At 38.3% G+C, this 14,784-nt stretch overlaps 1 protein-coding gene across 1 annotated transcript; it reads right to left on the reverse strand.

Annotated features, from left to right (window-relative positions):
• Nucleotides 1–191: 191 nt before the first annotated feature.
• Nucleotides 192–13,332, reverse strand: LOC103481957 (WD repeat domain phosphoinositide-interacting protein 1). The gene is made up of 12 exons (XM_008437797.3): nucleotides 12,892–13,332; nucleotides 11,404–11,486; nucleotides 10,169–10,338; nucleotides 9,996–10,092; nucleotides 8,636–8,733; nucleotides 8,461–8,553; nucleotides 8,310–8,380; nucleotides 7,288–7,395; nucleotides 4,818–4,982; nucleotides 3,985–4,092; nucleotides 3,741–3,880; nucleotides 192–2,385 (listed from the first exon to the last, which is right to left on the reverse strand). The coding sequence occupies exons 1-12, from the start codon at nucleotides 12,969–12,971 to the stop codon at nucleotides 2,264–2,266; spliced, it is 1,335 nt and encodes a 444-aa protein (XP_008436019.1). The 5' UTR covers nucleotides 12,972–13,332; the 3' UTR covers nucleotides 192–2,263.
• Between the last annotated feature and the right edge of the window lie 1,452 nt (nucleotides 13,333–14,784).

The raw sequence follows: 14,784 nt of genomic DNA on the forward strand, positions 1-14,784 counted from the left end.
GGACCAAAGGCCAAAAAAGATTCTCTATGTCGTAAAGGTCACTGACTCCTGCACTAGTCCCCAAAAATGCCTAACAGGAAGCACAATCCACTTATAAATGAAATACATTTAATGATCACTTGTTATTTTCTACGCTAAATGATTTCAGTTGTCAAATATGCAGAACGTAAACAGACACGGAGTTTGGGAGGTTGAGTCACTTTGAGCTTTAATGGGTCGCTGGGTAAAATGTCCTGAACTGAACGGCTCAAAGAATGTCCTAACAGCGCCATCTTTTGGCAAGTCACGTTTAATTTACCAGATTACATAGTACATTTGTACTATATATAAATTTAATATTTACACATTATACATACAGTAAAAATTCTTAACATACATTAGGTATGGTAAGTCTATGTGATGATGAGTAATAATGCTTTTGCAAAATAATGTTTAATACATCAATGTAAAAATAACTGAGTTACATCTGAACATCTTCTTATTAAAAAGGTTTGAATGCTATCACTGAAAGTCAAAGACGTATAGCTTCGCCCTGATCATCTGGTCACCAAGTCCTCAGAGTTAACTCTTTCACATTTACTATCAGGTCTCTGGTCTCTTCTTTTGCTACCATGATTAGCATCACAGCTGCAAGTAATATAATACGTACGGCATGTGTAATGATGGAAATAGTGTATTACACACTATGCTTTCCTTCTTTAGACCACTACTTGTCTGTTTCGAGGCAACATTTAATAACTTTAATAAACTTAAAGGGTCTAACGCTGATAATAAAAAAAAACGATTTGTCAATGGTGGCAGGTTATAGGAAACACTTCATAATATTTGTGTCAGGAAATACTCCTGTTGTCCTGAGCTTTAAAGGAACCGGCCCAGTGTGACGTCACAGATGGACTTTGCACATGCCTTCACAATTCGAATTTTAAACAAAAGTGGCATGTCAGGCGGAGCTGTTTTTAATTACTACAACACAGTTACGGCGCCTCACAAAACTATTCACACCCCTTGAAAATTGTTTACATTTTGTCGCGTTACAAACTTCAATGTGTTTAAAGGAAAAGAGCAGTGGTGGGCGCCGCTAGCTAAAACGTTAGCTGAGCTAACCCTAAAGCACTAATCATAAACACTAAGGCTAAAGCGCTATACCAACATGGTATTTAGCAGAAGCTAACGCTATAGAGCGAGCTAGCTTCCACCATGTTGATACCCTCCATGACACATGTTACATCATAGTAAATTTCCCTAAACAGGGTCAGAGTTGTTATTGTATTTTAGGGGAAGCTAAGTGTGCTAAACATACTCAAAGCTAGCATTCATTCAAATGCTAAAGCACTGAGTCGAAAAGTAGCTCCACTATTAGCGCATTAGCGAAAGTGTGGCCACCACTGGAATAGACTTACTACATGTAAGGCATAGCTGTGAAGAGATGACGAAATGACACGTTTTTTCTAGAGATAAAATCTAGTTGATTAGATAAAAGGAAACCTGCTGTCTTGGACACCCCAATGTTTATATCAAAGCATATTCACGAGTTACATCTGTAAAATGACAAGATGTGAAAATGTTCAAGAGGTGTGAAGGAGTTGATCCCGACCTCTCACCTGAACACTGCCGGAGCCAGGCACCGTAAAGTCCGCTCAAAATCTTTTTTTACATCTTAAAGTGACATGCAGCACTGCTAAACAGTCACCACATGATTTTTGTTAGAGTTAAAGCTGCATAAAAGGGCTACACTTAGTACCAAATACGTACTTCCAGCATCCCTCCTGAAGAACACATGAAATATCGGATTATTTTTCTTAAATTGTAACATCTGAGTTAAGAACAAAGTGCAATATTCAGAGAAAAAAACATTGAAATTAAAATGGAAAACAAATCTTAAAGGTTCTTAATGAGACTGCATTCTTCAATGGAATTAGCTACAATGATAATGTTACTTCTCTGCCAAGGTCTCTTACTGTTCGCAAATAACTAACACTGCTGGTTATGGCATTGTATTGACTGAAAAAAACATTAGGAGGTGTTTTCCTAATGAGAGATGTCCTAGTGCTTCTTTCTTACAGAATGAGATGAACACAGGAACAAGCACAAAGTAATCCTCTAACACGGTATCCAAGGTCAACGGTGAGCTTTGAGGAAAGTCGCAGACTCTCTAGTCATCAGACCATTCTTTCTGTTTGAACTAGTACTGTAGCTGTTCTGTAAATTTTTTTTTTTTTTTTTTTGTGCGGGAGCACAGTGGGGATGTTGGAGAAACACTGGATTAATTACTCTGGTTGCTGACTGGAGGAAACTCGTTCTCGTCATCCAGACAGATTGGGCCCTCTGCAAATTCATGCTCAGGGATGACTTCCCCTCTCTGGGCTCCTCCGTCTTCAGAGTAGCCTGGGAGGGAGAGAGAGAGAAGAGAGCGATGTTTTCTGATCAACAATCCAACGGAAAAAAAACCCATGAAATTTTAGGGATGCACCAATTGCAACTTTCTGGACGATCACCAATTACTGACCTTTAAAAAGCCTGACCTGCCGATTTTGGGCTATACCAATGTTTTTGGCTGAAATGTTGCTAAATATATTAAGAAAGTCGCTGAGTGGGGTGACTATTGTTAACTAACTGCAAACATATATATATATATATATATATATATATATATATATATATATATATATATATATATATATATATATATATATATATATATATATATATATATCCCATCTCTTCCATTGGCCAGCTAATGGAAGAGATGGAAGAGATAGATAGAAAGCGTACATGGAACGACATAACCAAGTGGCGGGCATAGTGTACAGGAACATCTGTGCAGAATATGGACTGGAAGTCCCGAGATCAAAGTGGGGAACACCCCCAAAAGTGGTGGAGAATGACCGAGCTAAGATCCTGTGGGACTTCCAGATCCAGACAGACAAGATGGTAATGGCGAACCAACCGGACATTGTGGTGGTGGATAAAGAACAGAGGAAAGCCGTTGTGGTGGATGTAGCAATACCAAGTGACTACAACATCAGGAAAAAGGAGCATGAGAAACTGGAGAAGTACCAGGGCCTCAGGGAGGAACTGGAAAATACCTGGAAGGTGAAGACCACAGTGGTGCCTGTGGTCATCGGGGCCCTCGGGGCAGTCACCCCCAAACTGGAGCAGTGGCTCAAACAGATCCCAGGAACAACATCAGACATCTCAGTCCAGAAATGTGCAGTTCTAGGCACAGCCAAGATACTGCGCAGAACCCTCAAGCTCCCAGGCCTCTGGTAGAGGACCCGAGCTCAGAGGATGAAACAGACCACCCGGTGGAGGGTGAGAAGGGAATTTTTTATAAAATCCCAACAAATCTCTGCATAAAATTCCATTTAGGTATTACTATCGGAATTACAGCAACTCGAAAAAGTATTCACACCCCTAGATCTTTTTCACAGTCAAAGCCTTCATTCTTTTATTATAGACCCACATAAAATATCACAAAGCTCTGAAGTGGAATCATTCTTCTGTTAGATAATTGTTACGTTTGTGTTGGTGTTTCATCACAAAGTAAATGAAGCATATTTACTTTGTGATTTTAACGAGACAATATTTAAACGGCCAAGCTGTAGAAACATTGTAAGAGGTTTTAAAACACAGTAAATGTCTGCCATTACCACACTTTATTAAAAAAGTGGAAAGAACAAATAAAAATGGATTACACATATTTAGTATTGAGAGACATTTCTAACTCAACAACAGGTTACCCATGAGTGTGGTGGAGGAAGGGGGCGTGGAAGGAAGAGCCACAGTGGCAGCATATGATTGGCCGGCGGGTTGCTGGGGGCCGTCCTCTTGGTTCTCCTCTTCCTTCTCCTCCTCCTGCTCCTCACCCGATTCAAAGAGTCTGAAGGAGCAGAGGAGGGGGGACAACACGGAAACATGAACATCGGTTCTTTTTTTTTTTTTGTCGTTTTGACGGCGTAAATATTTCTGGTAACATGACCACACCTGTGTTTTTGAACAAGGACACACTCGCCTCCGTCCTGCGGATCTACATTGTAGACATAGAGGTAACCCTCTGAGGAAGCAACTAGCAGCCGTGGAAGCTTCTGAATCCTGAAACACAGATAAAGTGTGAACAGATCTATTTAGATATATTCGACTGCGTATTAACGCAGTGTTTTCCAATTATTTGAAATTAATTAAATAATTAATTTCAATTAATTATTTTAAATTAATTGAAATTAATTTCAAATATTGTCCAGAAATATTTGGAATATCTGGAAAAAACCTGGAAGTTTTCTGAGGTTGTGAAGTAGAACATTTTTGACTATTGGAAGTTTCAGAACATGAAAAATTTCTCCTTCTTGAGGTCAGAAATGAATGCACTGGGGCCGTTGCTCATAGAAAAAAAACGAGAAGTAAATTTTCCACCAAAAAACACCTAAGAAATGTTTAGATCAATTTCAGAAATTTCCTCCAAAAAACTTGGAATCTTTTGAGCTCCAAAAATTTAAAATTTGTAAAAAAAAAAAAATAATAATAATAATAAAAAAAATAGAAATTTCTAGATTAATTCCAAAAATTTTCTAGAAAAAAAACTTGGAAATTTTCTGAGCTTGTAAAGTAAAAGATTTTGGACTTTTGGAAATTTTCTGAGTTTTAAAATTTGAGATTGTTTGGTTTTTTGTGCTCACAGAACTGCCTTGTTTTTCCAGAACATTTTCTGGCAGAAATTTACTATTCCTTTTTTTTCTGTATTTCTCCGATAAGCCGTCATATTTCATTTTATATGAAAAATAAAAACAAACTAAAATAACTTTGGGGTGCTGATTTCTTACATGGCCAGGGCACAGATGTTCTTCAGGCCAAACATGTTGAGCCGTACGGTGGCGAAGGCGCGGTCCTGGTGCATCATGTCAGACACATGGGTGGGTAGGTAGGTGCTGGCTGCCGTGAACATCTTCCCCACATATGCCGACCATGTTGGAGATTCCTCCTCTTGACTGGAGGGAACATGAAGGTTCAGGATCAATATTTAAATTACTTCTTTTTTTTTATCCTTACACCACTGGCCATACCAGTAGGTGGCAACAAAATCACCAGTGATATTAAAAAGGAAGCTCATTTTAATGCTGCAAAAACATGATTCAACATTTGTTGTTGCAACATTGAAAGCCTCTGATTATCAAAATTGAGATGAATAAAAGACTTTAAGACTTCTGTTGGCTTTCCTCTCCTACGAGATTTGTCATTGGGTCATTTCAGAAAGAGAAAAATGTCCACCATCGTCACGATGTCAAGAAACTTTTAATTAAATTTATTATTATTATTATTATCTTTTTTTTTTTTTTTACTATTTCTAGTTTTTATAAATGGCCCAAAAGATGTTCAGATCAATATTTGGAAAATGTGTTAGGTAATATATGCTAGCTTACACAACAGTTAAAATAGCTGTGGTTACACTGCAGTTATGGTTTTATTCCTTTATTTTTTTCAAAGACATAGGTTCACAGATTAGTAAGTAGAATTGTGATTTATGTATTGTTTCAATATTTTTCCATTAGTTCTTAAAAAAAACTAAGACTTGTATGTGTGATAGTTTGTCACATATTTACAGATATTCAAACAAACATTTTGTTTTGAGTAAACCTGACAAGGTTATGAAAACAGTCATATTTTGGAGATTCTCACATATGTATAATAATAAGTTGTTGTTATGATCATTGGATGTTTGGGTTTTAGTTTTCTTCTGGGTTTTGATCATTTCTTTATTGGATAAATCTCGCTAATATTTGCTTTGCCTCTGTGTTCATTATTGTCACTAAGGTGTTGCCATATTAGTTCATTCCTTTGCTTCGGTTCTGTTTCTTGTATTCTGAAATTATTTCTCTTAGATTGACATCAGGCCTTTTTTCCCTTTTGGGTTGTAGACCCTAAGGTTTTAGTTAAGTCTTCCTCCCTCAGCCTCCCTGCTGTGTTCAGCCACAGCTGTTCCACATCTCCTCTGTTTAGTTCCACCTCTGCCTCTGTATTTGAGCTCCTGTTTTTTTGTTTTACATCGTTCCTTTGCTGTATTTTTCCATTCCGCTGCCTGAACCTCTGTCCATGCTCCATGTCCTGCTCTTGACACACGCTTCATGACAGATACTTTGGCTAGGTCAGTGAGGCATGTTGAAGCGACCTGGACAATGCAGGTGAAGTAGGTTAAAGGTTTGTTTGTCTGCATTATAACTGCAGCCTGATGCCAAAATGGGGGCAAACAGCTGGCTTGTGCTGGATCTGATTGGTGTGTATAAAGTACAATGTGTGCCTGACATGAAGCAGATATTCCATGCTGTGTATTGTTTTGTAATACACAGCATGTGTCTCTAAGCTGCAAATAGCTAAAGAGCGTTCTGACAGACTGTGACGCTAAAAATGTCTGTCTCTTTAAGGCCAGCTCACTGAAAAGCTTTATGTCAGGGCTGATTATCCAGTTGATGTTGGGTTTCCGATTTTTTCAGTCAGTTTTTCAAAGTCTGGTCCGTGGCCCGCTGGGTGGGACATTAGGGGGCCATTTAAGGACCTCAGAAAGTTAGAGGGAAGATGAGGGGGGAAAAAAAGAAAACATATTTTAATCATAATCTTTTATTCTTCAGTCCTTTCTTTTTTAAATATAATGAATAAGTTCAAATAATTGATTTAAATATTATTTTTTATGCTCGTTTTCTGATTGGCTGCCAGTCAAACTAACCAAGCTGATTTGCTCCTCAAGCTAGCATAGCAAGCTAGCTATGGAAAAGTTTCTGAGCAGAAAAAGAGCAGTTTGTCCAGCAGCCCATGTTCAGCCTTACTGCTGTAAAAAACCAGAAGAACTGTGGGAACAAAATAACATTTGATGTGATTAAAGCAACATTATGTATTTTCTTATCATCAAAGGAGGGGATTGTGATGAAAAATGGTCTTATCTGGTAATAAAATCAGAATATATTGTCTGATAGTAAAATTTTATGCCACAGAACTCATGGCTAACTAAAATCCAAAGCTATGCTTTGCTAAATAAATGTAATACTTATTGAGTAGAGAATAGAAACCATGTAAAAGATGACATTTCTCTACATATTTTGTACATCATCTGCAGGTTTGTAAAGAGGGTCTCTGAGCAGAGGCTAAAACTGCTCTAAATAAATCAGGTTGTTAAATAAATGAGTGAAAGTCTCCATGTCCAAATAACATTGTACCTTTAGACTCAAACATTCAAGCCTTTATGACCGTTTTACCCCAGAGCTTCTATTCGGTGACTCGAACATAAAAGGAAACGGTGTTTACCTGGGGCTGTGTTGTTCCAGTTTGAAGATGTGAACAGTCTCAGTGTTGCTGGAAGCGCACAGGAACTGAGCGTCGGCGCTGAACGATAAAGAGCTGATGCTAACGTATCTGAAACAGGACATCAACGAGAAAACACTAAATTAAGATGCAATTGTTCATTTTTCAAAAGAGAATATACGTTGCTAACATAACGTTCTTATAATAAGAAAATCATCTTAGGAAAAGAGATTAAATTTGATTTGAGAGTCTGTTCATAGTTAGAGAACACTAACTTCAAAATTCCTTTTCGAAAAACACATGTAGCAGTTTGTAAAGCATCAGTGCATGTAGCGTGGTACTGGAATCACACCTGATCTAGTTCTTTAACAAGAACTGAACAATTCCAGCCTCTGAGTGAAGATGGAACACATAATTCCTCTCACCTGCATTTCCATTGACCAGAAAATTGCACAATTTAACATTTTGTAGATAAATTAGCTTAATTGGAACTCTGCAATCTCAAGAAAAATCACATTTTTAAATAAAAAGATTTGGCATGACGATGAGGAGTGTGTTTTTTTGGGTCGTATCGAAACTGGTTTATTTTTCAGTTCTCCAATGGAAACACTTTTTTCGCATCACAACAGTTACATAATCAACAACCGGATGTTGCCACTGGCACAAACTACAAAGAAGAAGAAGACAGAAAGTTGATGGAGGATGATGGCGCGGAGTGTTTTTTTTAACAACTTCTCACGTGAACAAACTTATTCACATGTGATTTTGATTCCATTTCTTATTTAATGGAGACACTGCAATTGCAAAATTGTGTGTGTTTCTTTAATACTAGCAGAATATTGACAACATTTTGCGCATATTTATAAGGGAAACGCATCCAGGTGTGCTGTTAGCCTGTTAGCATCCTCTAAAAGCCAACTCCACAAAAATTGCTTTGCTGAGCCGGTAGTTTTTCCGCTACTAAGACGATTCTCTTCATCCCAGCTCAGAAGCACAGAATATTAAAACCACATATAAACACAAACCTTTTCATCCCCCGACGAAATTCAAACAACTTCTGACCCTCTGGGACGCTGAAAACTCTGATAACAGTACCCTACAGAAAAGAAGAAGTAGTTCACGCTCCATGTTATTGAAAATAACAAAAGCAGGGTTTTGCTGTTTTCACGCCCTCGCCTTCTCAGATGCGCTGGCCAGCTTTGTGCCGGAGGCGTTGAACGTCAGGGCCGCCAGCGGGCTGTCGTGGGCCTGGATCAGGGTCACTGTGCTCTAACAGTGGGAAAACAAATGCTTTCTAGTGACATGCATCCAATCTAAAACTGGGGTTCACCCCGTCAACCCCGATCCTCACCAGGTTGTTGGCGTCGTAGACCGTGATCTCTCCAATGGTGGCGCTGCCTGGGTAAGCCAGGTAGGAGTTGCCATGGTTAACGGACAGCGCACACAGACCTACAGGTTAGCAGAGGGAGCATTGTAAGTTTTTATACCAGTTGAGTCAAATTTGAACTTGACCTCTTTCACTGTGATTATGTTTCGGTCCTGATAAGTGGAATTCCAGTTTAACTCAACCCACAGATGATTGGCCAAAACAACTGAAGAAGTAAATGTTCTGGGTGTTATTTTAAAAAGAAAAAGTAGAAGCAGCAATGCATTATTTTTCTTCTTGTAACAAAAGGCAGTTTTCAGTTTCACATATATTTAGCCTAGAGAACACTCGCTCTAAGCCAGGGATGTAAAAACATTTTGCAACCAGGGCCAAAGTGATGAAAGCATTCACGAGGCACAAAATATAAAAACTGAATACATTACTTGTGTATTTTTAAAATATTCTCAATAACATGCAAAACATGCATAAAGTAATCTATTTTTATAGAAAAGACCCAAAACATAAAATTGCATAATTGCCATATTAAAAGACAGGTTTTTAGTTTGTTTTTGGAAGGGCGGGGGGCAGGTTGTCTTTTCTTTTCTCTTTTCTTTTTTAAGAAAAATAGTTAATAGAAAACAAATGTGTTGTATCTAACATTTTGGAATAATATTTCTTTTTTTGAAAATCTGACTCTGAAAATAAAGGGTTCATCTGCATCAACAGTCAATGTTTGCAGGACAGATTTGCTCCGTCCTGAACAGAATCACCCAAACGGCTGTAAATGGCCCTTGTGTCCCAGTTTGGATGCCCATGTTTTAAGTGAAAACTCTGTAATGCATTTCAAATAACCAAAACAGGAATGTCTCTGCGAACGTTGAGTTTTTGCACCCAAATCATCAAATGACTTGCTTACCGTGTTATAGTGAGCTGCAGCTGCTCTCCTGGCCAAAATATTAATTTTGTGAGAAATTGTTCCGGCTGAACCAATTCCCATCCATCTGTATCCAATGAAAATGGCCACCTGGAGAATCCAATTTCTAGATGCTTCATTTAAAATGGACTCCAATTGGATAAATGTCTTTAGTTTTGATTGAACCAACTTTAAAACACCCCACTAGACATTACCCACTAAAAATCTGTCTAACATAAATACATTAGAAGCTAAAGAGATGGTAAAAACGCTTAAAGTTATCCATAGTGAATCTTCTGAAAGAACACTTTTTACTGATTCATGTGCACAAGCAAGTTTGGAGTTTATAATTTTGCGCAGACATTTTGAGCCTGTGGTCCATTTGCTGCTGCAGAGTTATTTTCAGTTAAATGACCAGGTAGCTGGGTGTACCTGTTGGGTTGACCGGCGTGTTGAGCAGAGTCTTGAGGAGTTTCATGTCTCTGATGTTGTGGATGTAGATGGACTCCTCCAGGCACACCACGAGTCGCTGAAGTCGACAAACCATGAGATCAGCACGGCAACGCAGCCGGACACAACCGGAAAGATCCGCTTCCCGTTCTCACCTGTCTGTTCAGCTTCACCGACAGGATGTTGTTGGAGTAGCTATAGTTGCAGATTTCCGTCCCCTTCTTGAAGTGGTAGACGTTCATTCGACGGGGCATGGAGAGACTGACCACCACTACCAGGCTGCTGGAGAACAGTCGCTCCACGATGTAGACGTCTGGGCACTCCACTGAGAGAAACCAAAGCAGCCTCGTGAGTGCTAAAGCTAGTTAGCGTGGCCACCAATGAACGCAGACAAAAGGGTTTCCTGTAAGGGTGAATTGTTTCTCCATTAACACGTTTAGCAGCGACGACATAAGATTGATTGACAGCACTAAGCCCCTCCTCCCGTCTCTGATTGGTTGTTTTTGATTGGGGCGACTCGGGAGTGGTGTGTTTCTCCTGACGGCAACAGAAGGTGAGGGAGGATATTGATCTACTCACAGATTATCTGTCTCATTATTTTTCACAATATGGTGAATTAAACTTGATTGTCTGGTAAAGTGATTGTAAATAAACAAAAGTATTGATTCAAACATATAATTTTTGCACTTACACTAGGTTTACAACTAGACCTGTCGCAATGACAAATACTGTCATAAACAATAATGTTGTTTTTTGAGACAATTTCCAAGTAACATAATGGTAATGGCATAATAATAATAATAATAATAATAATAATAATAATAATAATAATAATAATAATAATAATAATAATAATTAAACTCTCTCAAAGATCAAAAAACTTTCAATTCTAATAAACATTTAACACTGAAACTGGAAAACATTTTAAATATCCAAAATGAACAGACAAAACAAAAGAAAGAACAAATAAAAGGAATTATGAAATCTGTAAAGAAAATGTTCCTTCAAAACAAAAAAGAAAAATAAAAAAAGGGGCCAAAGAACCAAACTGAAAACATTTGGTTTCCAGTTTTATGTAGAAAGAGAGAAAAGAGGAAAAACAACAATAAATCATGCCAATGGAAATGATTGAGCTGGTTTTAATTTGTCATGCAATTAATTGACGGTCGCTTCTGGAGACATCTGTGGTTGAGAAGTCATGATACGGCCCATTTGATGAGGGCTCAAAAAAGCACTTAGACAGTGCTGTGATTAGCAGAATAATGCAGCAGCAGACTGCTTCTGAGATAAACATGAATACAAAGTTGCATGTTCTGCAACAATGAATCCTCTTCGCTTCAGGAGTTTTTGTTTGGTGGTGAGGTTAGCATGGAAAGTGTCTGCGTCGTACCTCCCTCATGGATACAGTCCAGTTTGTCCACAGCTGTGACGGAGAAGAGCCGGTATCCCGTCTTCGTGCCCACGGACAGAGAGCTGCGATCAAAACACACACACTGTCTGTCATCAAGAGAAGGAACTTCATGATCAGAACTTACACAACCATCTCCCCGGCTGTTAGGATAAAGAATTATTTTGCGAAAAATAACAAATGGAGTCCTTTAAGAAGACGGATAGCACCGTTTCTACAGATAAACACGGTGGTGGCAGCATCATTCTTTAGCTAGGCTTTCATCTGGAAAGAACACAATTGTTCCTGTTGCTGAACAAATGCATGCAAACTTCTGAATAAAAAAAAAAATATATATATATATTTTTTTCATCTGGAAAGAACACAATTGTAAAAAAAAAATATATATATATATATATATTTTTTTTTTTACAGATTTTCTAAAATTGATCAAATAGGAATAATTTTGGGTCATTCTGGCTGACCTAAACTGAGAGAAGTTTGGTTTGATTTAACTTCAGACAGTGAGAAAAAATCAATTGCTTATGTTTACAGCAAATAAGTAAACATTAGTTGACTTATTTGCTGTAAGTAAACTTATGTGTCACTTTAAAAAGAGCCTACAGTAGACCAGGACTCCCCAATTTTTCCTTTCTTTGTTTTTTTCAAAGTATTGTAGTTTTTATAAAACTGACAGGCTGACATCAGGTGAGTTGTTTATATTCAAGTATTTAAATCTTAAGAAGTTACAGTACATTTATTTGGGAACAACATGGAGCTATTGGCCAGTGGACATAGTTAACCTACCATGGATCACTGCCTACCTGCTACCTATTAATATACTTTAATTTTCATTAAAAATACAAAAATATATATGTTTATATATATGTTTTAGTGTTTTGTATATGTTTTGGTGCTTTATTCAGTACAAAGAGAGAAAAGAGAAAAACGATAAATCCTCAGCGTCCAAAATATATGTATATATTTTTTGTACTAGATATTTTTTTGGACTGGAAGGAGCAGAACTCTGAAGTGGTTCTGGGATTAAAAACTTCAGCAGCCATGGGCTGCCTCTTATTTCTTTATTAACATTCAAAAAACAAAGCAAAAATACTTAAGAAGCATATTTATCCATGTTACTAATGTTCCTCAATTTGTTAATCCAGATTGTTGATGTTATGGTCAGCGTGGTTCGATCATAAATTCACTACTTTGATGTGCAACAGGCCCTGAAGATTAACGCAGTGGCCTACTTCACCTCCACCTTATCTTCAACTTCTGATGTTCCGATTACAAAAAAACCTGCAGATTTGTTCTGTTTGCTCTCTGGTTTCACTGTTTGGGTTTATGTCAACAAAACTAATAAACCGTTATCTGGGAATACGGCAGAAAATCGTTATGCAACAGCCAGGTACATGAAGGAGTTCACCCTGGGCCCGGTTCCGTTCGGCTCGGCTCGGCTCGGCCCGGCCCGGCCCGCAGGTAGCTTACGTGGTGTCCTGGTTGAACGAGGAGCAGATGAAGTGGCGGTGAGGTCCGGGGCCCTCCGGTACCGCCTCTTGGGTCTCCATCCGAGCCACCGGAACCTCTGTCGTCTCGCTGTCCGAGGTTGAAGGCCTTTGGCTCGGGCCGATCCCCGCCGGGGCCCGCTGCTCCTCCTCGGCGTCCAGACTCCAAGCGCCACGCTCGCACTCTTGAGGGAAAGGAATGTCCGGGCTCAGATAGCGGTTCGGGGAGCGCTCATTTCCCAGAGGAAGAGTTCTGTCGAACCGAAACAAGATTAAAAATCAACGCTGTCACCTCCCCAATAAGATGTTTCCCCCTAGCCAGTCAGGAATCCTGTTATTATGCTGTTATTAACTTCCAGTGTTCTCGGAGAAAAACAAAAACAGCTGATGGGAGGATGCGTCACACTCTGCCGCGCAACGATTGGCTCATTCCAACAAGTCAACCCTCTTTCTTCTCGCATTGCTATTGGCCAACATTTTCTGCGCTGACGTATGATTGGATAAATCGTCTAAACATCAACCACGAACCGCCGATTAAGAAGGCATAAAGCGCCTGATTGGTCGACTAACCTTTCTGTCTTATCACGAGGAATTGTTTTGGTTATTTAATTGGATAAAACATGGAGATAAAAACAACGCAGAGAAGGTGCAAAACCTAAAAAAGTTTGGAGTAATTTGGTCATAGCCCTCCCGACCCCACTTGGGCCAAGGTTGTAAAGAGAATGGATGGATGGATGGATGGATGGATGGATGGATGGATGGATGGATGGATGGATGGATGGATGGATGGATGGATGGTAATTTGGTCATGTTTAGCTTTTTTCTCGGGGAAGGAACATAACATTTTTACCGTAGCAGATTTTACCTGTGCTAGATTTACTCATACTTGTGTTCAAAATAATAGCAATGTGAAAGAAAAAACAATCATTAACCAGATGCAGTACATGGAAAAGTACTTCACATTTGTCACAAGGTCTTCACATTTTCCCCTGGAACAGTAAACAGTAAAAAGTTATTGACCAGCCTTTTCCAATCTACTGTTCTGGCAGTAGAACAGTACTTTCTACTGTTTCTCAGTTTAAAAGAGAGTTTATGAACTCATTTACAAACTACAAATCTAATTTGGTTCAGATTTAATTTGGTATTTCATAATTGTAAATCTGGGTGAACAAAAATTAATTGTGGAGTTCCTCAAAGGTCCATTCTTAGGCCACTTTATTTAAGATCTACATGATAACCCCTATTTTAGATGAAAGGGATCTATAGCATTTCCAGCTGTATGCTGACAACACAATACGTTATATTTGTATGTCACCGCATCTACATTCACTCAGATTGTCCATAATATTAATAAGTCAATGCCAATGCGTCAGATTTTCCACTAACTTAATGCAATTCGGTTGCAAAATATAGTTTTTGCCCCCCTAAATGCAACAATTTCAATAGTCACGTTATATACAATTCATTTTCAACTGATTGTTGTAATAGCTTTTTTGTCATTTTTCTTATTTTGTGTCTCATTTTATTGCATTGTGGAGTGCAGGTTTTGCATCTGATTTGTTTTTTGTTTTTTTGTTCTTTTTAAAGTCTATAAGGAAACTTTTTGTTTGGTGACTGCATGCTAGGTATCCTATTTATTTCAGACATAGTTTTGCAAAGTTTAAAATATTTTAGTTTTTTAATCTATTTTATATCACTTAGCTGACATTATTCTTTTAATGTCTTTTATAATTCACTTTTTTTCTGTGCTATCTGAATAAACTTTCTTCCTTTGTTCAAAGATTTTTTTAAATCTTTCGTTCGATATAATTTAAAATGTAATTTAATAGCTGCATGTTGGCTGAGTGTTTCGTAAAAGGCCCGTATTCTGACCACA

Source organism: Poecilia reticulata, chromosome 19, assembly GCF_904066995.2.
Source record: "Poecilia reticulata chromosome 19, P_reticulata-male-v2, whole genome shotgun sequence".
In the NCBI taxonomy this organism is placed as follows: Eukaryota; Metazoa; Chordata; class Actinopteri; order Cyprinodontiformes; family Poeciliidae; genus Poecilia; species Poecilia reticulata.